Source organism: Cydia pomonella, chromosome 5 (genome assembly GCF_033807575.1).
Source record: "Cydia pomonella isolate Wapato2018A chromosome 5, ilCydPomo1, whole genome shotgun sequence".
Classification (NCBI taxonomy): Eukaryota; Metazoa; Arthropoda; class Insecta; order Lepidoptera; family Tortricidae; genus Cydia; species Cydia pomonella.
Window position 1 is genome coordinate 3353232 of NC_084707.1, and position 27145 is coordinate 3380376.

A 27145-nucleotide genomic window follows, 5' to 3' on the forward strand; every position below is an offset into this window, starting at 1 on the left:
GAATGTATTGAGCCCCATACATTCCACGACTCTTCTCTTTCCGCACAGACTCTAGCATTTTAGATCCTACAGCTAAAACGATATTCCACATTGTGTACGAAAATTTAAGATTCCACTACGTATGTAAAATATATATATAAAAATAGTTTTATAACGTGATGTAATTAATTATAATATAAACGAAAATGCTCACGATTCTGAGTGGGATGAAGTCAGCATCCAAAAAAAGTCCAGGTCTGTGAGGAACAGGTTTCCAAGACTTTATTGTAATGAGTTCATGTCGAAACTTAATATAATAAAAAAAAACAATTACTTTCTAGTTCTTTTCAAACATCTAATAAATTGAAAACTATATAAAATAGGGTGCCAAGATTGCTATGATACCTATAGCAAGATCACAAAAAATTACGAAAATCAAAAGATATAGTGGTAAATATGACGTTTTCCTTAACATTTGTAATATGAAATTCCCTGATTTACATATTAACTTGTAATGTATAATACCTACAAGTAAAGTTATCTCTTACTCAGGTCAGTCATGTCAAGACCCAACCAAGATAATCGCTATCAAAACACGTTCAATTTTAGAAACCTAATTGTATGATATTTGTAAACATACGAAACATGCGCATCGATGAAAAATACAAGTATATATCGTTGTTTATCTTTTAAGCTAAAGCAGAATTGTGAACCTACTGTAATTAAATATGATATGTATTTAGGTTCACAATTCTGCTAAGTAGGTACATATTCTTGGAAGCAGTGTTGGCCGAAACGTTAATCCAATTGCAATCCAATGGTCAATTGCAATTAACTTTCGGCCAACAATTCTTGGAAGTTTGAACAGGCAACTCAACCAAGATAATCGCTATCAAAACACGTTCAATTTTAGAAACCTAATTGTATGATATTTGTAAACATTTCTCTCGTAGATATTCTGCTTTTCAACGAAACACGACGTAATACGAGTATATACCGTTGTTTATCTTTTAAGCTAAATCAGAATTGTGAACCTACTGTGATTAATGTATGTAGGTTCACAATGCTAAGTAGGTACTTATACATATTCTTGGAAGCAGTATTGGCCGAAACGTTAATGCAAATGTCCATTACAAATTGAACTGTAAACTGTAACCGTCCGTTACGGTTTACGGTTCAATTTGTAATGGTTAATTATCAATTGCAATTAACGTTCGGCCAACACTGCTTGGAAGTTTGAACAGGCAACTGTTGCGGAGCGAGATAGGGTAAACCGTCTATTACTGGCCACTTTATACTTAAAGGGGTTCTGTTTAATAATCACACAATCTAATTTAATCATCAGAACGATAGTTATTTAGTTTACTTGAATTGTGTAAATAAATAGAATTCTAATTTTAAAAATTTATTATAAGGTGGCCAGTAATTGGAGGGTGGCCAGTAATGGACGGTTTACATTCGTGGGTAACCCGAAGCTTATCTGCTACTTGACTTCCTAACAGCAGGTACCTATACCATTATATTATGCTTTGAAAACTATACCCACTTAATATTAGGCCCGGCGCCCACTATCAGCATGGCACGGTAAGAGATCCTTGGGCATTTTGCCGAGGTGTCCTCAGGCATACCGAGGTGTCCTTGGGAATTCTGAGGCAACCCTCTGTCGTTCTCAGGCATACCAAGGTGTCAAACCTGCCAGACATGCTCAGAACGCCTCGACATCCTCAAGCACACCTGGGCATGCCTGAGGACGCCTCGGAATGCCTGGGGACGTCATAGCATGCCTGAGGACGCCTCGGCAAAATGCCGAAGGATCCTTTGCCGTGCCATGCTGATAGTGGGCGCCGGGCCTTAATTTGATTCTGCTCACGCTCTGGATACATACCTGTAACAAAAAAACAAGTACTTAGATTACTGGCGATTAGCATGAACCTAAATTAACGAACCTAACCTTTAATTTAACAAGTAAGGTAAACAAAACATTTATTGAAAATGTTGGAAGTTCTTGCAAATAGATCCACTTTTTTAAATGAAAATTCCATCCATTTTATTTTATTTTATTTCTAGCATGTGAACTATCATAACTGACAAAGTATCAAACGGGAGGCGGTGACTTTTTTTTACGTGTTTCGGTGGCTGCCAATGCTGCCATTCCTCAACCCACCAACGGAGCGGCCCCTGACGTCCACGATGGTTCATCATATATAGCCGTTAACCACTATGCGAGTTTTCGCCCAGGAGGCGATTGGTTATGGATATTTGTTCCTGGCTCGCGCTCTGTACCTAGTTAAATCGAAAATGCTAGTGAAAATGCGTACGCCCATGTGTTTACGGGCAATACTCATATTGACAAGACAGAAACAAAGGCGGAAGCACGTGCAAGTGCACGCTTGCACAGAAACGCGTCTGCGAAGCCCGTTCTCACGTGGCAACTTGGCAAGATCTTGTTATCCTTATCTGATTTCCACGTACACCCTTACTTGTTACTCTAGGCTAGGTACTAGTAAGACTTTCTTTGCACGCGCCCCATCAATAATCACCGGTTATTCCTAATTGAGATCGGTTTGAACGCTCCAGTTCATTATGTGATTTTTGTGTGTGCTTTAAGGTGCCGTAGGTTCAGAATCACAATACGGTTGCAGAAAAAATAATCAGTTATCTTAATGATTTTCTCTAGTAACTTAATCGATTAGAATACTGATTTTTTTAATTTCGCTCCATAGAAAAAAATCACGTACTTAGGTCTAAAATGCACTATACATTTTTTTTAAACTTACAGCAAATTAAAATTCAAAAACATGATATTCGCTAGCCCTAGCACGCACATCCATCTCTCAAGCTTATGCTCAGTGAGAGTGAGAGAGATCACGAACCTACGGGGCCTTAAGATAAGTGCCTCAAAAATTTGATCACGTTATAGTGATTTCATATATAAATGTGAACAAATATAATGATAAATTGAGCCCCAACTTTGCCTTTTCATTAACCTTAAATATGTAGTTGCTTTTAAAAATAAATTACTAGCATAGAAGTTCAAAATAATATTTCATAATCCGACAAGACGTTTGGGACATTCTAAGTCGTACCTAGTACTTACATGAACCCTATAAAATGCACTGAATTTTTACCCTACTACAACCGAAAGAATCATAATTTAAACATAACTTAGGTAACACATCTGTCACATTTTTTAAACTAATCGAACTCAAACACTTAGGTAAATGAACCTTAACTGAAATGCGTCATTTCATTAGATTCAGGCTGACAAAACATAACATGACACACGATGCACCCAACGCACTGCCGTATCTAAAAATACACCGCAACGAGACCGCTTGAGCGTCTCTATCGTTGATCCGAGACTAATCTCTAAACAAAAGAGTATAATTATGCCAACAAAGTTTAAGATGACTTTTAGATGAGATTTCTATGTCACTTAGACAGCATGTGAAGCGTTGACGTGTGACAATTTTCGTAGATCTAATGAAGTAATGACCTTCGCTCTGAATCCCTTTGTTTTCTAATGTTTTTATAGCTTATCATATTGACAGCAACGGCTTTAAGCAATACAAGTAACCCATATTTATTTCTAAGTTCATTGACTTGGAGATATTCGGCATTAAAGTTGAATAATTTTAGGCCAAAAAACTGGTTTTCTGGCCATAAATGTTGTGTTAATTAGTTTAAAATTATAATCTCTGACCAGTTTTTAGAGACGTCAAAGACAAATCCAAATATGTAGATTTCGTTTAAGTCGCAAAGTCGCTTCATAGCAATCGAGTATCGAAAAAAGTCAATGTTTAAAAAAATATATAAAAAATAAGTATTCATTTCTTTCAAAATCCAGCTGACCAGAATTGAGATAAAAGATTGAAGAACCGATAGCCGATTGTCTCATAATTCTATCTGTAGTTGAAATGTAGGTGTATATATCGACTCAAAACTTGTCAAAAATCGATGAAAACCGCGGGGAGCCCTAAAAGCGTTTACTTTGCTGCTGCAGTGCAAGCATAGCGAGAAGATTCAGGTTCAGCAACATTTTGGGGAACATACCGGCGGCGGAAACTGCACAAGCAAAGTGTAAAAGCCGTATATTTACATGCGTCTGTTTATACGTTATAAACAAATATATCTAAAAGAAAACATGCGTAAAGTTATATGACTTTTCGACCATCAGTTTTATCTATGATTATTTATGACCATCAAATGGTAGTAATTTTGCTTTTTCTCGGGCTCTCGGAAATCGAGTTTTATTTATTTTCTCCCACTGTCGGTCATTTTAGCCAGTCAAATGGTTATTTTAAATCATAAGGGATATGAAGTTAATGAACTTAAAATGAAGTATATTTGTTATGGAAATAGCTACGCCGAAAGTGTATATTAACAAATCCAACAATCTAGTTTTACAGTTTCAATAATAAACGGAAACATGCTCTGAGGCAGTTGAAAATCGAATTAATATTAGTCCATGTCACCATAAACCAACTATTTATTAGTCACCGTCATACCAGTCCAATGATATTCAGAAATGCGGCAAAGCGGGCCCTTTGAGAACTGCATTGTTGCAAGTTCGAGCATACAACAACTGTAGAGCTAACATGGTCGGCTCTTTATCATTTGTCACCATGCCTGCACGTTCTAATAAGTATGTAAGTGCGAAAGTGACGGGCATAGTGGCAAGTGATAAAAAATGGAACCATGATGCCGGCGCTGGAGTAGCCTCATGTCTTATTTGTTTTTTTTGTCTGCCGAATTTTGCGGGGAGGTAAACAAATAACTCACACATGCAAAAAAGATCTGAGACAAAACACGCAGAGACACACGCACATTTAAATAAAAATTTAAACATTCTCATTTTAGTACGGTCGCCAAGCCGCTCCGAGGCCAGATTTAATTGACTCAGCTCGGCCTTACCCACAACCGGTATCAATGTGTTCGGACAGTTCTCCTGATCACCGTACATGCGGTAGTAAAGCGGAAAAATGGTGGAGGGGATAGTAATGACGTCACAAAGATGGCGGCCGGACCTATTCTTTTTGGCGGTGTATCTCGAAAATCACTTAACCGATTTTAATCATCGAGGTGTCAAATAATAGCTTATATTATGGAGATTATTTCCTTTTCTACAAACATTTACGTGAAACCTATAGGAAAAAAAATAATCACAAAAAACAGTTTTTTTATAAAATTATTATTTTTTATTTTGTAAAAATCTCTGTAAATATTAGCATTTCGCAAATTTTGTTTAATATAAAACATATTGCTTCATTATCAAGGAATATAAAGAGCCTTAAAACATACAGATCGAGTAATAAACAATGAAGCTAGGAAGCTACACTCATTTATTTGCGCATGGGTAACGATAACTGGCTTTTACCGGTCGAAACTGTGGTGACTGTTACGATACGTATTGAATGGAATTTATAGAGTATCGGTTTTAATTACTGAAATTATAATTAAAATTATAAAAACCAGACACAATAATGTTACCTTACTTCGACGTTTAGTCTCTTTTTTCGTCTTAATCATAGGTAGGTACATATTTCTTTTTACTTAAAAATTTTATACAGGCTGAACTTTTAACCACCAGTCATACTCTGCGCAGCGACTTTATAGGTCATACTTAACAACTTTTACTATGGGACCAATTCCGAAATCGCGAAAAAAATTTTGACTGTCCCATATAAAGGTGCGACCAACTTTACCAGACCAACACTTTTCCAAACTGAGCTACAGCTGTCCGATGAAGTTAAGTACTTAGGACTAACTCTCGACAATAAACTCAATTGGAACAACCACATCAACAAACGGATAGACAAGGCGGGAGTTGTCTTCTGGCAGTGCAGAAGGATGATTGGTAAGAGGTGGGGACTCAACCCGAAAATTACCCTCTGGCTCTATAAGACGATAATCCGCCCCTTACTCTGTTACGGTGCTCTGGTTTGGTGGCCAAGAACAAACCTAGGCAACGTACGAGACAAACTACAAAGACTTCAAAGGCTCGCATGCGCGGCCACCACTGGCTGCACGAGGTCTACCCCGACTGCAGCCATGGAGGTCATGCTAAACCTTCCACCGCTGCACCTACACATACAGCAAGAGGCCAGTCTTTCAGCGTTAAGGTTGCGAACCCTCAAGATATGGTCTAACATCACAGGAGCTCTTCACACAAAATGCCTGGAAAAGGTGTATGACGAATTTCCAGTGCTTAGGTCAGGCACGGACCGGATTCACAAATAAGCTATCTTCGATAAAAGGTACAAAATACAGTTATATGAGGACGACAATCATGAAGGACTCAATCCCCGGGAGCTGAGAATCTTCACTGATGGGTCCAAAACAGACAGCGGATCGGGCTCTGGAACCTTCTCAGAAGACCTGAACATGTCGATCACCACTCCGCTAGGAGCCCATAACTCGGTATTCCAAGCTGAGTGCATGGGCATCATAAACGCGGTGGCTGCCATCACTGCAAGGAAGGTAGTAGGATCTTCCATCCGCCTACTCTCCGACAGTAGAGCAGTCTTAAGGCTCTAAATAGCCATATAGTTACATCCAAACTTATACACGAATGCCACGAACGACTATAGTGTTGAGTTGCTCACTCGTGAGGCACCTCATTTGTACCACTCATTTAGTTAAATTGTCGCAGAACTTCACACCGCATAAATGTCATACATCACTCCTCAATTAATTTTACTCATTTACTCGCGCGCATCACACACAGCTCTTACCACTCAAACCATTCAAACACTTCAAATTTAAAAAAGAACTCTCAGCCTTTCAAACTCACTCGCGTTCCTCACAACTCGCAAGAGAGTCGCGAGGCGCTCGGTGCTCGCCGACATTCAAATGAAGAAATGAGTCATTGACGTCATCGCATTCATCGCTCACACTATCAACTGCCTAACTACAAACCTTATTGCAAGGACAAAAGGTCCACCGAGAAATGCGTTGTGTTTGTACCATTCACTCGCCTCACTGTGACATCTCCACAAAAATCCTTTCAAAATGAAACAATGAATTAGATTTACCGAAAGAGGGAGTGAGACAGACACGCGCCGTGCTTCAATAACACCTCATCGAAAATACGTTAAAAATGAAACACGAAAGAAAACAAGCGTAAGCGTCCGCAAGCCTACATACATATTACGCCATTTTGATCCTAGCATTGCTAAGTTACTTGTCAAAAGCGAAAAATCTAAGTCATCAAAGAACCTACCGAAGAAAGTTTTTTCTCTCTGTCGCACTTGTAATTTCATACGTAAGTGCGACAGCAAAGCAAAACTTCGTGGTTCGCGGTAGGCCTCCATATTTGTTAGCTATTATTGTACTAACGCGCATACCAGTATAACCTGACCTCAAGACTCATATTGCTGGTGTCATGTATAATCTGAATCAATTAGACTGGACAGTGAAATGGTTACTTGATAAGCGATTGAAATGCCAACCAAGTCTCACTGGGCATTTACAAAGCTTGCTTAGAAAAAGTTATCGTTTAAGAGACCAAAATATTATTTAAATTATTGAAATATAATATAGTGGCGTACACAAAATATGATATTTTACATTAGTTTATTAATAAAAAAGTAAATATAATTTGTATAGGTGAAATAAACATGTACATTTTAACGATTTGAATTTGTAATACTTTTTGTTAACGTGCTTCGTATAGTATTTCGATCATTTATGATTTTGACATATTTATAGTACGAGAAACTCGAAAAAGTTGTTCGTAATCTTTAGTTGTGTTTTATAAATAGTGATCAGTGACCATTCTTATAATTATACCAAAATAACAATATATTAACATTGTTTTCGCGATAAAATATACCTGTGGGTCTTTCTTTGTGTCTTTTGCATACAAAAATCAGGTGTATATTACACGCCGGTGGCATTACCGCGCGAACGTTATTGAGGCTTTCGTTTGTTATCATATTACAATGATATTATTACTGATAAATTATGAGGTGGTAAGTTAGTAATTTCTATATAATAATGGTACAAAAAATATTGGATTTGTTCTCCTTAGTTTGTTAATTGTTTGTTTGGTAGTTTATGGTTAGTATTTATTTCAATATATGAATGTTAAATGTTATCAAGTAGCAAGGATTGATACTGAACAATCTAACAATAAAAATAATAAACTGCTAAATTAGAACAAGTTTCATAAAAGCATCAAATTAAGTTGCAATAGGTTGTATGTACTTTAACTCCTTAGTTTGATTCTTAAATGTATGTCTTCTGCTGTTAAAGTTCTGTTTTAAACCTCCAGAATTGCACTCCAAGTAAATATTTAAAAGGAAGTTTAGCAATGCCTAAATATGTATTTACATTAAATATGGTTTGCTGCCGTTGGAGTTGATGGAATAGTCGATGCTGCAAAAGTGCTAGTACCTCTCCTCATTTGAAGTAAGACATTGTAACACCTCATTTTAGAGAATGAGGTACTCATACAAACTCATTTTAAATTGATGTCCTACCCATCACTAAATGGAGGTATGTCATAATAACAAGATCACCCTACAATGGATCAAGGGACACAGTGGATCCCGAGGTAACGATGCTGCGGACGAGCTTGCCAGGCAAGGATCGAATGCGGGGGCGATTGGTCCGGAACCGATTCTTCCGATACCATTTAGCAAGGTACGCTCAATGCTGCTGGCACGTACAGGGAAACTACACACAGAACACTGGCTGAACCAGACTGGATGCAGACAGGCAAAAGAAGCCATGCCTGGCATCAACGGAAAACTCACAAGGGCGCTCCTGCAACTAGGGAAGGTCCGACTGAGTATGGTAACCAGTGTCATAACAGGTCATGGACTATTTAACAAACATCTTTTCACAACAGGTGTCACAGACAGTCCCCTGTGCCGAGGTTGCATGGAGACAGAAGAAACAGCCTCTCACGTGGTGCTGGAATGCAGCGGAGTGACTCCATACAGGGCTAAACATCTCGGATCTCCGAGAGACCTCCCCGAGGTCCTACTCAACATCAAAGGTTTGATAGGATTCCTCGAGGAGCTGGGCTGGCAGGACTAGCCCACCCCCAACATATCACGCAAAATAGGCGCAAGTCGTCGAGTTGCGGAAAAATCGCCCGAATACAATACAATACAATACAATACAATACAATACAATACAATACAAGGTGCGACCAGACCGCAGCTTAAAAAACGGTCACGATACGGAATCGCAGTGACGCGTCGTATGCGTACCGTTTTTGACGCATGCTCCCCACACCGCTGTTTAAAAAACGGTGACGGTACGGAATCGCAGTGACGTGCTTCACGCGAATCTTTTTTGTTCGCAAAACAGTTGCGTCTTTTACGTCACCGGTACGGTGTCTGCCATAAGATCTCCGTGTAATATTTTTTGCGATTTTTGCGCAGTTCAATTTACGGTGCGTCAGCTTATTTTAAGCAGCGGTGTGGCGAGCATGCGTCATGGACCCGGGTACGTCCTTAAACTACGTCCAAAAGAGAGGTATGGGCATTGTGAATGTCATCTCGCTTTGTGTGGTAGGGCACAGCCAGTGGGTGTCATTCCAGATCCAAATTTTCTTGCGTGATTCGGCATTGGTCCCATAATAAAAGTTGTTCAGTATGACCTGTAAAGTCACTGCGCAGAGTATGGCTGGTGGTTAAAATTTCATCTTATACCTATATTCGACACAAGTAGTAAGTACTTACAGACCAACTATGATACACATTTTGCCTGTATAGTGATACATAGTGAATAAATTAATACCTGATTTAAAAAATAAAACAAAAATAACAAATAGCATGTTATTTAATTCAGTAATCACTAATCAGTCTTAAATAATGAACATCATACTTTTAGATTAGACAACAAAATGTATATTTATACTGTGTTTCGACTTGAAAGATTTTACTGCTTTAAAACATAAGACAAACCTACCAACCAAATGTATAAAAAAAATGTTTTTTGTGATTATTATTTTCCTATAGGTTTCACGTAAATGTTTGTAAAAAGGAAATAATCTCCATAATATAAGCTATTAGTTGACACCTCGATGAATACAATCGGTTAAGTGGTTTTCGAGATACACCGCCAAAAAGAATAGGTCCGGACGCCATCTTTGTGACGTCATTACTATCCCCTCCCACCATTTTTCCGCTTTACTACCGCATGTACGGTGATCAGGAGAAACGCCCGAACACATTGATACCGGTTGTGGGTAAGGCCGAGCTGAGTCAATTAAATCTGGCCTCGGAGCGGCTTGGGGACTACTAATAGTAAAAGTTGTTCAGTATGACCTATAAAGTCGCTGCGCAGAGTATGACTGGTGGTTAAAAGTTCACCCTGTATAAAATTTTTAAGTAAAAAGAAATATGTACCTACCTATGATTAAGACGAAAAAAGAGACTAAACGTCGAAGTAAGGTAACATTATTGTGTCTGGTTTTTATAATTGTCATTATAATTTCAGTAATTAAAACCGATACTCTATAAATTCCATTCAATACGTATCGTAACAGTCACCACAGTTTCGACCGGTAAAAGCCAGTTATCGTTACCCATGCGCAAATAAATGAGTGTAGCTTCATTGTTTATTACTCGATCTGTATGTTTTAAGGCTCATTATATTCCTTAATAATGAAGCAATATGTTTTATATTAAACAAAATTTGCGAAATGCTAATATTTACGGAGATTTTTACAAAATAAAAAATAATAATTTTATAAAAAAACTGTTTTTTGTGATTATTTTTTTTCCTATAGGTTTCACGTAAATGTTTGTAGAAAAGGAAATAATCTCCATAATATAAGCTATTATTTGACACCTCGATGATTAAAATCGGTTAAGTGGTTTTCGAGATACACCGCCAAAAAGAATAGGTCCGGCCGCCATCTTTGTGACGTCATTACTATCCCCTCCACCATTTTTCCGCTTTACTACCGCATGTACGGTGATCAGGAGAACTGTCCGAACACATTGATACCGGTTGTGGGTAAGGCCGAGCCGAGTCAATTAAATCGTGTTTCTAGAGGGCTTTTGAGATTTGGCGACCGTACTATTTTGACGCACACAGACATCACATATGGATATGTCTTTATACGATTTTTTGCACTTTGTGAAAGTTTTTTGACATGAGGGCTAAGTTACTGAAATGCTACTCCATTACTGTATGCTTGAAGTTGCTAGTGTTACTATTCAGGATAAGAAAATCCTTTCATGATTTTATTGGACAGACAATAGTCGACCTTTATGACTTAATAATAAGGCGTAAATTGGTTTACGGAAGTCAATTAATACAGGTCGTTCTATTCCTGGCCGTTTTAGGATGTTTCAATTCCTAGGCGAACAGAGGCGAGTGAAATGGATACCACGGTGGCGCTCTTGAGCTTTGTGACGCTGTGAACGTCACATAATAGTCGTTCTACAAGTTTAACTTTGGATTTTATGATGGCGACCATGTACTTTTTTGCGTTTTTTTATTATTATTTGTAAGCAGGTTGTCTAGCGGTTATTCTTAAATATGTTTCATGGAAATCGTTTCTTCTGTTTCATTGCCTTCGGGGTATTTTAAGTTTAATGTTATGTTGTGTGTCGCACAGAACCGAGAAAAGTGGCGCTGTCTTGTATCGGAGGCCAAGTCTCATTTTGGGTAGCTGAGCCAAGTTATGTTGTTAAGGATTTCGAGGCTACAAGTTACACTATTGTTGGACTCCGTAGGCAACAGTAATCACACGGCCAGGAATCCCGTCCAGGCCAAGAATAGGTAATAGACACTCTGTTTTATTTGACAGAGAGAAGGCGTATAGAAATTCACTTTACCCAGCGAATTATGAGAATGCCACAGTCGTTTAGACAAATTTAAATGGCTGTTAAGTAAAAGCCGCTTTGTATCGAATTACATAGAAATGATTATAGACTTAGATGTGAAAAGCGGTCTTTAAAGGGTCTAATAATCATTGTCAAGGTATGCAGTTTGGGAGTCGTGAATTAAACACGGGCGTCGAGCTGAGACTGGTTTATTATATCCCAATGTAATGCTACCCACTTTTACCAAATGCCAATTAATACAAATACCTACAACCTCCTTCTTTGAAAAATTAAATAATTTAAATAGAACACCATGTAGTGATCAGATTGTTTAAATCACCTTTCCATCCCCCACAGAAATAGCAGACGACTCGCAATTATAGACTTTATTTAAATGCTAGAAAGTTTGTTTTTCATTAATACGCGTGTTATCTCACAGCGGTTAGTGACGGATAAAAAGGGTTATTAAACACACACCTTAGACTATATACTAGGTAGGTAGTACGTACTGTTATTGTTTGTAAACACTTGCATAACAACAACATGACTATGAATTTGAATGTAAACGTGTGTGGAAAATTACAACTAAAATAACATTAAGTCCATCTTCTTACACAGATGCAAGAAGAAGGTAATTGAATATTATTAATTGGAAATTTATCACATGCCAATTTGATTATATCGTGCTTACTACTTAATCTAAACTTGAATATCTCTTACGTTGAAGTAAGTTGATAGAAATTTAGTTTTACAAATGTATTAAAAATAACATGACTCTCATGCAGTACTTATAATTATAACACCAAATACATATAGAATTTTATGCATTTTCATATTTTAAATTCTTATTTTATAATTATTTATATTATATGACAAATATGTCAACATAAGAACATACCTACTTGAAGTCTGCAAAATATTTTTAGTCACTGTCAAAGCACAATTGACTAAGTAGGTACCTCGGTGTAATGAGCTTATGGAATGTACATAGTTTTTTATTTTATTTTAATTTTTATTTATTTTTTACAATACATACATTTTGATGCTTAGGTACTCGAATTCCTTGTACAATAGGTATCAACAAAGTTTTATATTAACTCAAAGTTACTTACTTTAGGTAATTAAACTATTGTTTTATCAAATCTCTTATTAATTACATGCACACTTTATGCTAAACACACTTATGCTAACAATAAAAACGAAAGTTATGGCTCACGTGACACGATTGACGGTAGTGGACGTGGAGGGGTATCCCCACCGATCAGGAGGTCGCACTGTCCTGCCGGAACGAGTACGATAAAACATATCATTAGTTTGCACATTCTGATCAGCTGACTGAACAACCGGTTGGCTGGAGTTGGATGTTATTTGTGGTTGCGTAACTAACGAGAGAGAGATTACGTCATCATCTAGGTTGAGATATGTAGGTTCTGGTCTTTCGTATGAGTCTATAATTAAATGTCTCCTGTTGCGTCGTAGAACGTTACCGTTAGGCATTGAGATCAGATATGTCCTAGGTCCTAAAATGCTGTGAACTGTGCCTGGAACCCAACTATTAAATAATTTTAATTTTATTTTTTGTCCAATGATTAAGGGGGTTAAGTTTCTGGTACGTAAATCGAAATAATGTTTTTGAATCTCCTGTCTTTGTGTTAATCTATCGTGATAATGTTGTTGCATTCTTATCTTAGGTACCGTTGGGTTACTTTTGTACGGAATTATACCTCGGAGTTTCCTGTTATATAACAACTCTGCAGGTGACGGCAAAATATCACTTATCGGCGTACATACGTACTCTAATAACGCAATATCTAAGTCTGATCCATCGAAGTTAGTTTTTTTCATAATATTTTTTATTGTTTGAATAGATCGTTCCACTTGACCGTTCGATTGAGCGTGTCCAGGGGACGAGGTGACGTGGTGGAATTTCCAATTCAAAGAAAACTGTTTAAAAAGGTTAGAGGAGAATTCTGGTCCGTTATCGCTCATTACAATTTTCGGTATCCCGTGTCTTCGAAATATGTATTTTAGTTCAGAAATTACGTTTTCTGATTTTAGACTTTGTAATTTTGCTATTTCTATAAATTTACTGAAGTAATCTACAATAAGTATGTACGATTGATTCGCTAAGTGAAAAATATCTACCCCCACTTTACGCCATGGTTTTTTCGGTATTTCATGTGAAATAAGAGGCTCCTTCGAATTTTGTTTTTTATAAGTGAGGCACGCTTGACAGTTAGATAGATAATCTTGTAATTGAGAATTAATATTTGGCCAGTATACTGTCTCCCTAGCCCTAAGTTTGCATTTATCTAGTCCCAAGTGACTAGAGTGAATTTTTTTTAACATATCGTGTCGCATGCACTTTGGTATGACAATCCTATTACCCTTCCATACCATTCCAAAATCAGTAGTAAGTTCATCTCTAATATTCCAATAACATTTTAAAGTATCCTTAATTTTTTCTTTTTCATTTGGCCAACCACGTTTAATTATTTTTATTAAACTTTGAAGCTCATCATCCTCCTTTGTACACTTTTGTACTTCTAATAAATGTGTGTCGGTTAAAGCATTGGAAGCCGCGAGCGCGCATACTTGCGCCTGCGCTTCCAGATGGTCGAGCGGAGGGAGGGTCGTGCCTGCGCTCGGTGCAGGCGCCCGCGATAGTGCGTCAGCGATATATAGATATTTGCCGGGCTTGTACACTAATGTAAACGTGTATGGATATAAACGCATCAACATTCTCTGCAATCGTGCTGGAGCATGGGCAAGGGGCTTATTAATTATGTGGACGAGTGGCTTATGATCGGTTTCTATTATTATATTTGTACGGCCGTATATATATGTATAAAATTTCTCGCAAGCGAAGACGCAAGCATACAGCTCTTTTTCGATCTGAGCGTATGCCTGCTCTGTCTTTGTTAATGACTTAGAAGCGTAACAAACTGGTAAATTCCTTTGTAATAAACAAGCACCCAAGCCATGTTTACTCGCATCAACGGAAATCACTACCGGTGCGTTGACATCATAGTATTGCAATACTGGTGAAGAGGTTAAACATGTTTGTAGATTTTTAAAACAATCTTCGTGATTTTTGTCCCAATGCCATTCGATGTCTTTCCTTAAAAGTTCTCTTAACTTAGCAGACTTCTCAGAGAAGTTGGGTATAAAATTACTAACGTATGTTACAAGACCCAAAAATCTCTCAACATCTTTTACATTTTGAGGCGTAGGCATGTCCCTAATCGCTGATATGTGAGAATCATCCGGACGAATGCCATCGCTGCCAATTTTGTGGCCAAGATATTTTATTTCAGTTAAGCCGATTCTGCATTTTTGCTTATTTAATTTTATGTTAATATCTTTACATCTATTCAACACCGCTCTTAATCTCTGATCATGAATTTCCTTAGTTGGACCATACACTAACAAGTCGTCAACAAATAATACTACACCCTCTATATCATCAAAATGACTATACAACCGTTTGTGAAATATTTCAGATGCCGAGGAGATTCCATAAGGCATCCTTAAAAATTTATATCTCCCGAATACCGTATTGAAAGTACAAAGGTCTGTGCTACTTGGATGGAGTTTTACTTGCCAGAAACCTTGCTTCGCGTCTAATGTGCTAAAATACTTCGCACCTAACAACTCCGCCGTAATTTCCTCAAAAGTTGGCAGTTTAAAATGTTCACGCCTAATTGCTTTATTTAAGTCGCGGGGATCCAGGCATAAACGTAAGTCACCATTTGGTTTTTTGACTACCGTCATACTATTGACCCAATCTGTGGGGCCCTCTACTTTTGAAATAATACCTTCCTCTTCCATCTCATCCAATTTATTTTTTATCTGATCTTTTAATGCCAACGGTAGCTTTCTCGGAGCGTGGACTACTGGGGAAATGTCATTTTTTAGGGTTCCGTAGCCAAATGGCATAAAACGGAACCCTTATAGTTTCGCCATGTCCGTCTGTCTGTCTGTCTGTCTGTCTGTCTGTCTGTCTGTCTGTCTGTCTGTCTGTCTGTCCGAGGCTTTGCTCCGTGGTCGTTAGTGCTAGAAAGCTGAAATTTGGCATGGATATATAAATCAATAAAGCCGACAAAGTCGTACAATAAAATCTAAAAATTTAATTTTTTTTAGGGTACCTCCCCTACACGTAAAGTGGGGGTGATTTTTTTTTTTCGCTTCAACCCTAGAGTGTGGGGTATCGTTGGAAACGTCTTTCAAAACTAATAGGGGTTTTCAAGAAATATTTTTTGATAAAGTGAATATATTCGGAGATAATCGCTCCGAAAGAAAAAAAAAATGTGTCCCCCCCCCTCTAACTTTTGAACCATAGGTCCAAAAAATATGAAAAAAATCGTGGAAGTAGAGCTTAAGAAAGACATTAAATGAAAACTATAGCGGATATGATCAGTTTAGCTGTTTTTGAGTTATCGCAAAAAGTTTTCCCTTCATAGTAAAAACACTTACTTTAATTAGGTACTGATTATGCAAATTTGCCTATTTGTTTAACTCGGGTGAAAGGTACCGTTTCATCCCTTGGTTAACAATTTACTATACTTTAAGCTCCAGTTTAGCTTATTGTGACGGAAGAGTAACTACGGAACCCTACACTGAGCGTGGCCCGACATGCTCTTGGCCGGTTTATTAATTGTATTTTATATTCCCCTGGCAAGCAACCCATACCCTCGAAAACATCTAAAAATTCGTCTAATATTTTTTCACTTGGAGAATTTTCATTAATAGACATAATTAGTTTAACTAAATTTAATTCCACGCATGAACTCCTGCCAAGTACCGGACACGAATTAACATCGGCAATTATGAACTTCAAAAAATGTGTATTTCCCCTGTAGGCTACTTTTAAATAACATTTTCCCACTACGATAATCTCTTTCCCAGAATAGCCATGCAACTTTGTTGACGTTTTAGTTAAATCATTAGTTGACAACTGGATTTTACTTAAAAATCTTTTAGGCAATACATTAACATCCGCTCCAGAAGCTAGCTTAAAAGTGATACACCCTTTGTTTATCTCTAAATTTACTGACCAGTCACTGTTAACATTATTAACTTGAGCGATTACCTGATCGGTGGAGTCCTCCTGTATTTCGTACACGCGACGCGACGATCGACACATTCTCGCATAGTGATTCATCCGATTGCAATTGTTACACCGTACTCCGAACGCGGGGCATTCCATCCTTCGGTGCGCATGACCGCAATTACTACAGCCGTTAAAAGTTCTCTGCGGTTCACTTGACGTTGCTTGCGGTGATGGATTGTTATGAAGATTAAACGTCTTCTCTCTGGGGTTAGGGGTATAAAATGAAGATCTGGTGTGATATGTCTGATGCTCCCGAGCCCCGCTGGGCGCGTTTGATCGCATCGGTGTGTGAGACGGCCGGCGCGGGCGGTTTATAGCGGCTGAGGCATAACGTCTGTTAACTACATGCACGTCACAGGTTGTAGTTCCGGATTGATTATTGTTTTGTGAAACTTCGTGTACGTACTGTTCGACACTATTTGTCTTTATATTTAATGCGTGCATTTTAGACATCTCTGCTAACTTGCATATGTCCATTGCTTTCTTTAATGAAATGTCCGGTTCCCTCAACATCCGTTCCGAAAGGGTCACCTCTTTTACACCACATATGAACCTGCTACACACTAAACCATCACGCAATTCTCCAAACTCGCATTTGGCAGCTATTTTATTTAATTCAAAAATGTACTGTTCGGTTGACTCTAAGTCCTTCTGATCTCTTTTAAAAAATTTATGCCTTTCGACTGCCAAATTTTTTACCGGGACAAAAAACGCGTCAAACTTTCTTAGCAAGTCTTCCACCGTATCCGTCTCCTCGTTTGTAAATTGCTCGTACACTTCACGACATTTGGTTCCGATGACATGCAACAATATATTCACTTGCACTTTTTTAGGTTTCGTCGAAAGTTCACATGCTTCGTAATAGATTTTAAAAGATTTCTTCCAATTGTCCCACTCAGCACTTAAATTTCCGGATGTCACATTAACTAGATTATTCTCAAACGAGAATGGCGGCGGTGGTTGTAAAACTGACTCCATTGTTAAAGAAATGACGACGATATCCTCCCTAAGAATCGGCAAACTGCTCACTTTCACCGTTTGTCATTTATTAGCCGCACAAAACAACGAAATCCACTTTATCTCAATATAATTTCACTTAGGTACCGGCTGCGCCATGTCAAGGTATGCAGTTTGGGAGTCGTGAATTAAACACGGGCGTCGAGCTGAGACTGGTTTATTATATCCCAATGTAATGCTACCCACTTTTACCAAATGCCAATTAATACAAATACCTACAATCATGATGGCCAATGGCAAAGAAAAATAATACTAGATTATATAACGTAAGTACAAATCAACCCACGAATTTCCAGGCAATAGTTCTAAATGAATAACATGACATGAGGTAGAATTATAATGAACCAATAGGAGGCATTCTTATATTGTCCAGGAATAGAAAAAAAAAAATCTATCTATGAACTCCTTATTTACTACATTTCTAACTACACCCAAGCGTAATATATAAATGAGAAAGGGTCACAATGAGTGCATAACACACTTATACATATCAGGGAAGTGTTAAAACAATCAGTTTTTCTTATAATACGGACTTGCCAACTTGCTATTAACATGTCAAGCAATATTGAGCATTAAAAATAAAAACATTATGAAATCTACTATAGTAGGTACTATACTACCAGGGGGGCGAAACTGTTCCTTTCGCGCGTTCCCGACTTCGTTCGGCTCAGCATTGCTCCGACCAATTATTAGGGTTGGTACAGCTTGATGTTCCTTTGCGTGTACGACCACAGATAAGACATGTACTTACTTGAATTTTGACAGCCCTAAATAGCCGAAAGGGAGAGTAACGTACATAAGAAAGGGACAGCACGATTCGTCCCTGAATCGCTGTCAAACTTCGGTTTAGTAGGAAGTTTATTTGCTGTACGGTATCTACTATTATTCTGTGCTACTACACTAGCTGGCTAAAGACGAGCCTATCACAAAAAGCCATTGAACAGGAGACTTATAGGCAATTCTCGGTGGCCAGTAAGCGTGATAACAGAGACTATTAACAATAACGACAGCACACTTTTGTTAAAAACATTATTTTTATTAAAAGCGGGATCTAGTAGAGCCCATAGCCAAGTGCACAGACTTGGTACCGAAGTGCAGCTGAGCCACTATATTATATACGTCATTTTCTTAGGATATAGTGGCGTTTCCACACTGACAGTGTTGTCAGAGAGCTGCCACACTCTTTAAGTATTAATTGCTAAAGGCAGTTAGCACCAAATCATCTGTCAACGTTATCGTTAATATTTGCTAGTAAGTTTGAAAAGTTCGGCAGCTTTCTACGAGATGACAGCTGCCGTTGATCTATTCGTTGATTGTTCGCACTAACTAGAATTTTTTCGTAGTTTTTATTTTACTAGTCTGTAGGGTTAGCTGGAGCCATTATTTAGTGCGTCTAATATTTTAGCCTTTTATCGGTAAACATTGCAATCTCACGCTGTGCTTTATCGTTAATATATTTTTTGGAGAAATGGTATGTGCCGTCGCGCCCGTTAGTGTGTAAATAGTACATATACGGTACATATATAACTAACCCCAAAAATGTTAACCATGCATTTCTGAGGCCTAAAGAAGGAAAAAGAAATATACAAGTTTAATATGCAAAAAAAAAATATTTTTGAATGTACCTGTTTGTGAATGTTATTGGTAAATCTGGCACTTGAATTTTTACGTTTTTTTTGGTAAACCTAGTTTTGCAAAGTGTTACTTGTTATTTTTTGACATCTGTCAATAAGATTCTATAAATTACGAGGATGATACACGAGTCACATGAGAATCGTATTTTCAATGGAATAAATCCTATCCGTCAGTTTAACTTTGACGACCGGTTTGGCCTAGTGGGTAGGGGTCACAAAACCGGTTTCACCGAAACCGAAAAAACCGGAAAAACCAGGTTTTGCGTCGATTGAGAAAACCGGCTTTCAAATTTAAAAAAACCGGATTTTCGAGTTTTTCGGTTTTACACTTAAATACTTGATAGTTGTAAGTATTACTTTGATTATCAGTTTATTACTACTTATAATTTCTTCTTCTATTTGTAATTTCTACTTTTTAGTTTATCAGTAAATATAAAACATATAATTGAATTAATAAAAATTAGCTAATTGCCCTAACCTACGTATAGTGATGATACATTAGACATTCTCTCTATCCTAAGATCCCATTATCAATTCGTAAAGAAAAACCAAAAATAATCGCTTGCCTTGATAGTTGATTTAGCCTACCAATTAGTAAAGTTATTAGCAATAGTCTAATACTAGCAGTCGAACTTTTTATTGTACGAACCACAAGGTAAATGCAAACTATGAAAAATTTAAAATTATATGTGTGCAAACAAATGTGAACTAATCCCTGCAACGAATATCTCTACATGTGGGTTATTATAATGATTTATTCTTAATTGCCTGGCTGAAAGAAGGCGAGAAGAGGGATTATAATTACATTATTTTTTTCACTGATCTCCAATTTAGTAACTTAACCTATGAAAGAAATTAATATTGATGTCAAATGTTAAGTGTATTTAATAAGTATTTACTTTCGTAAAAGGAATATACGATGTTTTGTGTTATAATGATAACTATTTGTAGTTAATTTTGCGTTCCAGAAGTGCATGGAGGTTATTATTTTAGTTATTTTGTTTTTAATTTTTGTTCCTAATAATTATAAGATATAAAAAAGGTTTTATATCCATTGTTAAATGACTGAATATTAAAGTTTAAATTCATAAAATGCAGTTTTTTTCACTTTTTATATGTAAAACCGAAAAATCACCGAAAAACCGGAAAACCCGGTTTTGTAATGTACAAAAACCGAAAAACCGGTTTTGAAAAATACTAGCGGTTTTGTGACCCCTACTAGTGGGTCTGCCTACGAAGCTGATGGTCCCGGGTTCAAATCCTGGTAAGGGTATTTATTCGTGTGACGAGCATGGATATTTGTTCCTGAGTCATGGGTGTTTTCTATGTATTTAAGTATATATAAATATTTATATATTATATATATCGTTGTCTAAGTACCCTCAACACAAGCCTTATTGAGCTTACTGTGGGACTTAGGACTCAATTTGTGTAATAATGTCCTATAAAAATAAAAATAAACTTTGATCACTGGAGAGCGGGGATTGAAAAATGGCTTCTTAAAGTAGAAAAACTTACATGTTTTTAACAATTATAAGCAACCAGCTATCGACTGGATATGCTTAATTGAATATCAATGTCACATACGGAAGTCGATTCTGATACATTGTAATTAGCGTGATATACAGTCATACACATAATTACAATAATTACCTTGATGCATTTCACGCACGCTATTCGCCAACCAAGGCTCGGAACCGGTTTATTCTTCATACAAAAAATACCGGTATTATTACGTTCTTTTTCGTTTTTTGGTTTATTATTTCATTTTTAATGGGAGTTGTTGCCTAAAAACATGATCCAGTCCTACGTAAAGATTATAAAATAATTAAAAATATTGGGCTATTTTGGGATTTAAAAATAAACCGGTTCCGAGCCCTGTCGCCAACAATGACATGGAAATCGGCATTGATGTTTGCAACAGCAAAGTTCAGAAAAATGTAAACAAATATTGGTGACTTCACTAGAATTTGACACATATGCATACTTAATAAAATATCTTAAAATTTTAACTAAGTTTATTTAGCTATAAACCGCAGCCAAATAACACTTGACCCTACTCATAGTGTTTGTGTTCCTGCCGGTGAGTAAGGTTGCCAGAGCTCAACGAGGGGGGTGGGGTTAGGGTCGGCAACGCGCATGTAACTCCTCTGGAGTTGCAGGTGTACATAGGCTACGGAGACTGCTTACCATCAGGCAGGCCGTATGCTTGTTTGCCACCGACGTAGTATAAAAAAAAAGCTATCTTATACCTTCAAACGAGCAATTCTTGTATAGAGGTATATATACACGGGCGGCACCCTAGGTTAGGTATTTCATAATGTATTTATATCTTTTGTATTGTTTTGTAAGTATTTTTATATTTTACTTTTATATAGATGGGAGAATCAACTTTTTAGCGTCACTCGTTGCCATGGTTACGATTAGTTGTCCAGGGGACAAAAGTTCATTGAAATACTGATTTTATGGTACTTAAATGTATCAAACTTGCGTTTTTGTGGTCGTTATAACCAATGTCCATAATGGGCCCCCTACTAAACATGTTAATAGAACGGCATACAACGTCTCTTCAAACAAACTGTGCCACTGTTGTCCCTTGGACAACGGGACAGGATAACAAGACAAAAAAAGTTGATTCACCCATTTATATCTTTTGTATTGTTTTGTAAGTATTTTTATATTTTACTTTTATATAGATATTGTAACAAGCCTAACTTAGGAAGAAAGATAAATGAAGGAGATAATAATAAAATTATTTATTGTGCACTACTAGACAAAAGTTCATATTACATACAATGACAGGACTTAAACGAGTACGTAACAACAGGCGGACTTATCGCTATAAAGCGATCTCTTCCAGGCAACCTTCAGATAGCGAAGTGGCAAGAAATAAGCTATTGGGCAGTGCAAAACAACAATATTAAGGTATGCTTATATTACGTTAATTTTAAATTATAAACTAGATACAATAAAACATACACTACATAAACTACATAATATTATTTAAATGACAATAATACAATACATAAACTCGGGATCTCGGAAACGGCTCTAACGATTTCGATGAAGTGGGTCAAATTTAGCTTCCAAGATTTGACACTAACAAAATAACATACATACTAACAGGGAAGGTTAAATAAAAGTTTCTAAAAATGGAATAAAAGTTCAGAGAAATTCCTTCTCTACCCCAGCTTGGACCCGGGTATGTCCTTAAACTATGATTACGAATTTATGTTAACGACCACTGATATCTCCAACCAAATGATGTAATCTCAAACTATGTACCTCATTATACTACTAAAATGAAGATATGAAAAAGTAACATTCTATCTTACCAAATCTGCTAAATTGTAACTGACGATAACAGCTATAGTAATAATAATATTTTGTGATACTTGTGTATATATATTTGGCGACCGGTTTGGCCTAGTGGGTAGTGACCCTGCCTACGAAGCTGATGGTCCCGGGTTCAAATCCTGGTAAGGGCATTTATTCTTGTGATGAGCATGGATATTTGTTCCTGAGTCATGGGTGTTTTCTATGTATTTAAGTATTTATAAATATTTATATATTAATATATATCGTTGTCTAAGTACCCTCAATACAAGCCTTATTGAGCTTACTTTGGGACTTAGTCAATTTGTGTAATAATGTCCTATAATATAATATAATATAATATATATATATATATATACTACTGTGCGACAATCTGAAACTACGTCCAAAAGAGAGATATGGGCACTGTGCATGTCATCTCGCTTAGTGTGCTCCGTAGGGCACAGCACAGCGGATGTCATTCCAGATCTAGAGCAGAGCCCAACTGGGGAAGTACCTCCACCTTACAGAAAACCGCAGCCAAATAACACTAGACCCTATTCATAGTGTTGTGCTCCTGCTGATGAGTAAGGTGGTCGGCAACGCGCATGTTTCTCCGCTGGAGTTGCAGGCGTCCATATGCGGTTACCGCTTACCACCAGGCGGGCCGTATGCTTGTTTGCCACCGACGTAGTGTACAAAAAAGCTTTAGAGTCCAATTATTACAGAAATTGAGCGTTTTGATTCTGGGATGGTCAATAGCGCGGGCGGCGATGAAAGTGTATGAAATTAATTGAAATCATCTAGTAGCGTAGATGTTTGGCAGGGCGAGTTGGCGGCATGCCGTTATGTTGACAGGCTAGTTTTCTAATTAGTCAAATCACCTACCTATAGTTGGAGGTATTAGAGACCAATGAAATGATACAGATGTGTAAATTGCGGAGTTCCCAAAAACTGGACTTGATCTCAGAAATTTTGTAAATTTCCTGCTTACTTTCCACAAATTCCGGGAACTGTTCCAATGTGAAAATAATTGTTACTAGAGATGTCACGAATATTCGGCAATAATTCGGTATTCGGCCAATTTGCATAGTATTAAATATGGACACGGACAAAGTGAAAAAAACGACTTTATTGCTCATATATTAAGGTAGTGTATACATATTTTTGGCGCATTTTTCGTATCGATATTTTCAGACGTGACTGTAAGAGTTTTACTCTTAATTGCTTTTTGATACTATTATACTTCTAATAGTACGAAAATAAACACATAACACAGGCGCCTAACAAGGCTATTACTCACAGTCAATCTAATCACTATCGCACCTGTACTAATAAAAATGACCATCGATGAACCTTAATGTCTTTGAAAGAAGGTTTACAAATCGTCAGTTAACATTGTACGATTTTACAGTCGACATCAGATATATCGGAACGACTGAGATGCTCACAAATATCCGAACACGCCTCCATTGTCAAGGCGTTACAGTGCTTGTTCAGAGATATTTGAGCACCTCGGCCGCTCCGATATATCTGATGGCGACCGTAGCCTATATCTCTGATTTGGCAATCACACATGTTTACATTCTTCGCGTTGATAGGGTTTCATACCGACGCCACTTTAAATCGTTGCATTTTACACCTTAACTGTAATAGATAAGGTATATTATTGAAGAGATTTTTGTGATCGCTTGACTAGATAGGGGAATGTGATTTTTCATGTCCACTGTCAATTGTTGTATGTTCTGATATTGAACGAACGATTAATATTAAACGCTTTCGAATATCAATTGCATTAATGCAAGATGTTATTTTTTATTGCTTTAGATGCAAGCCATTTGAGCAAATATAGGTATTAAAAACAATTGCACTTTACGAGTAGGTAAGTGTAATATATGGGCACTTATTGCATACTTATGCATACATGAATGTATCGTAAATTATTTATTATTTATTATTGTCTAGTATTTATTAGAATAGAGAGTAATAATGCAATGGTCTGCCACCAAAGTGCAGCACTAGCAACTTTCGTAAACCATAGAGTAACTTATAAGTACATACTGTGCCTTAAACTGTTTTTCGACAAGTTTTCACAGATAATAAAATATGACATTGATGCATCAAGGCGGAAATTTAGTTATCCGCCTCTTCATCCCTCGAATATGAAAGAGTGATAGAGAGGTTAAATAGTGTAATTTCGATTTTTTTGTTTCGCGGTAGACCCTCAGATTGTGTTTGATTGTGGTAGTGGCGCCCCCTACGCAGAGTTTCGCGTAATATTCTCTATTCGTTGTAAAAAAATATAGGCCATTTTAGGTAGGTATTTGATCTTTTTCTCGTACAGCGTATACTGCACTTTTTATACAATTTGGTCACTTTTATGTTATTTTTATTTCTACTTCTATACCCCGTTCTTTTAAGATTAGCATTTTTCTAACCTAAAATGTGCTGGTAATTTACTTTTGCTTCCAAAATGCTAATAAGGGTTCTTATAATAATAATAATAATTCAGCCTATATACGTCCCACTGCTGGGCACAGGCCTCCTCTCATGCGCGAGAGGGCTCGGGCTATAGTCCCCAGGGTTCTTATGATATCTAATATTGCGATATAATAACATGGAAACGGCGCTATAAGTCAGTGCATAGTTAGAATTAGTTATTACGCAGATTTAATTTTGGAGGAAAAAAGTGACCACTACTTAGGTTATAAAATTTCTAATCTAAAAAACGGACTTTAATAACCCAAAACAAAAACAATAATAATAAAAATATTTTTTTTAGAATAGGCTTTCAATTAATAAAGGGATAATAATTTAATACAATAATTTTTATTTCCTTTTCGTTACCATTTGTCATAGACTTTTTTATGACGGTAACGAAATGGAAATATCGGAAAACGTATGGATATTCTGAAAAAGTGTGGAATACAACTTTGAATAAAATGGGCCTAAGGCTTTTTTGCTCTTTTTACTTAAATCTTTTACACAACAAACACAACATTTTAACGTAGAAGTTTAAAATGTCATCATTTAGTTTACCAGCAGAATTATCATTTGTTGATTCTGCTAATGTAATTGGAAACAATTTCGTATAAATTTAAGCGGAAGTATCCAAATCCAACCAGTTACTTGTTTACGTCAGAAACCGGCCATATCGAATTCAAGGTTTGGAATTTGATATACTCGTATTCTGCTATTCCGTAGTGTCTAAATTAGGTACCGTCGAGTTGAATTTAGTTCGTATTGTAAGCAGACCAAAGAAATTCTACCGGAACAAACCTACAAGCTGACCAAAATACTACTGAAAACACCCAGACACAGACTACGAAAAATAGTGGGATTAATTAAGGACATAACACACTCAAAACCGATACAATATGCGGCCCGCCTGATGGTAATCAGTATCCGTAGCCTATGAACTCCAGAGGAGTTACATGCGCGTTGCCGACCCTAACCCCCTCCCACCCCTCGTTGAGCTCTGGCAACCTTACTCACCGGCAGGAACACAACACTATTAGTAGGGTCTAGTGCTATTTGGCTGCGATTTTCTGTAAGGTGGAGGTACTTCCCCTGCTCTAGATCTGGAATGACATCCGCTGTGCTGTGCCCTACCACACAAGAGACTGCTAGCATTGGCTTCGTGGTTAGAGTTACCTACCAAGTTTTCACTCAAAATAGGCGCAATGGTTGTTGGTTTGCGGAAAATGCCCAGCATAACTAACAGTCAGCCACAGAAACTAAGAGTGACGTTGAAAATGACCTGCACACGCTCTTATTCTCTTCACTACTAAAGCTGTGTTTGGTTTGGGTTATTGTAACTAAACACCTCACCCGCTTAAAAACACCTGCTACTGAGACCCTATGTACACATTGATTGTTTAGTACCTAGTTCATACACTACTCTCACTAAACACCAATCAATGTGCAAACAGGGCATTAGACGAAGGTTATCGATGTGATAAGATAGAGCAAACGTCTTTTAACATCGCGATTGGAAGAGACTGACACTGGCATTGTCACGATATCACGTCCATCGCCCACAGATAAATAAATAAATATTATAGGACATTATTACACAATTTGACTAAGTCCCACAGTAAGCTCAATAAGGCTTGTGTTGAGGGTACTTAGACAACGATATATATATATAATATATAAATATTTATAAATACTTAAATACATAGAAAACACCCATGACTCAGGAACAAATATCCATGCTCATCACACGAATAAATGCCCTTACCAGGATTTGAACCCGGGACCATCAGCTTCGTAGGCAGGGTCACTACCCACTA

General features: G+C 37.2%; 3 protein-coding genes across 3 annotated transcripts in view; 1 reads left to right on the forward strand and 2 right to left on the reverse strand.

Moving 5' to 3' along the window:
• The window catches only part of LOC133518484 (uncharacterized), a 237308-nt gene extending 228100 nt beyond the window's left edge, over positions 1–9208 (forward strand). Inside the window, exon 2 of the mRNA XM_061852197.1 lies at positions 9134–9208. The gene's annotated coding sequence lies outside the window, so the exon portion shown is untranslated. The remainder of the gene's footprint in view (positions 1–9133) is intronic.
• The window catches only part of LOC133518477 (SUN domain-containing ossification factor), a 128485-nt gene that overhangs the window by 62765 nt on the left and 38575 nt on the right, over positions 1–27145 (reverse strand). The gene's annotated exons all lie outside the window — the stretch shown is intronic.
• LOC133518189 (uncharacterized) lies at positions 1685–18309 on the reverse strand. Its single transcript, XM_061851816.1, has 2 exons — positions 16864–18309; positions 1685–1864 (listed from the first exon to the last, which is right to left on the reverse strand). The coding sequence occupies exons 1-2, from the start codon at positions 17860–17862 to the stop codon at positions 1685–1687; spliced, it is 1179 nt and encodes a 392-aa protein (XP_061707800.1). The 5' UTR covers positions 17863–18309.

Bases quoted from the DNA above. Each gene is read 5' to 3' on its own strand.
- LOC133518189 (XM_061851816.1), bottom strand. From the start codon at position 17,862: ATGGAGTCAGTTTTACAACCACCGCCGCCATTCTCGTTTGAGAATAAT. The intron at 1,865-16,863 runs GTAATCGCTCAA...TTTTTGTTACAG, and splicing joins AGGAGGACTCCACCGATCAG to GTATGTATCCAGAGCGTGAG.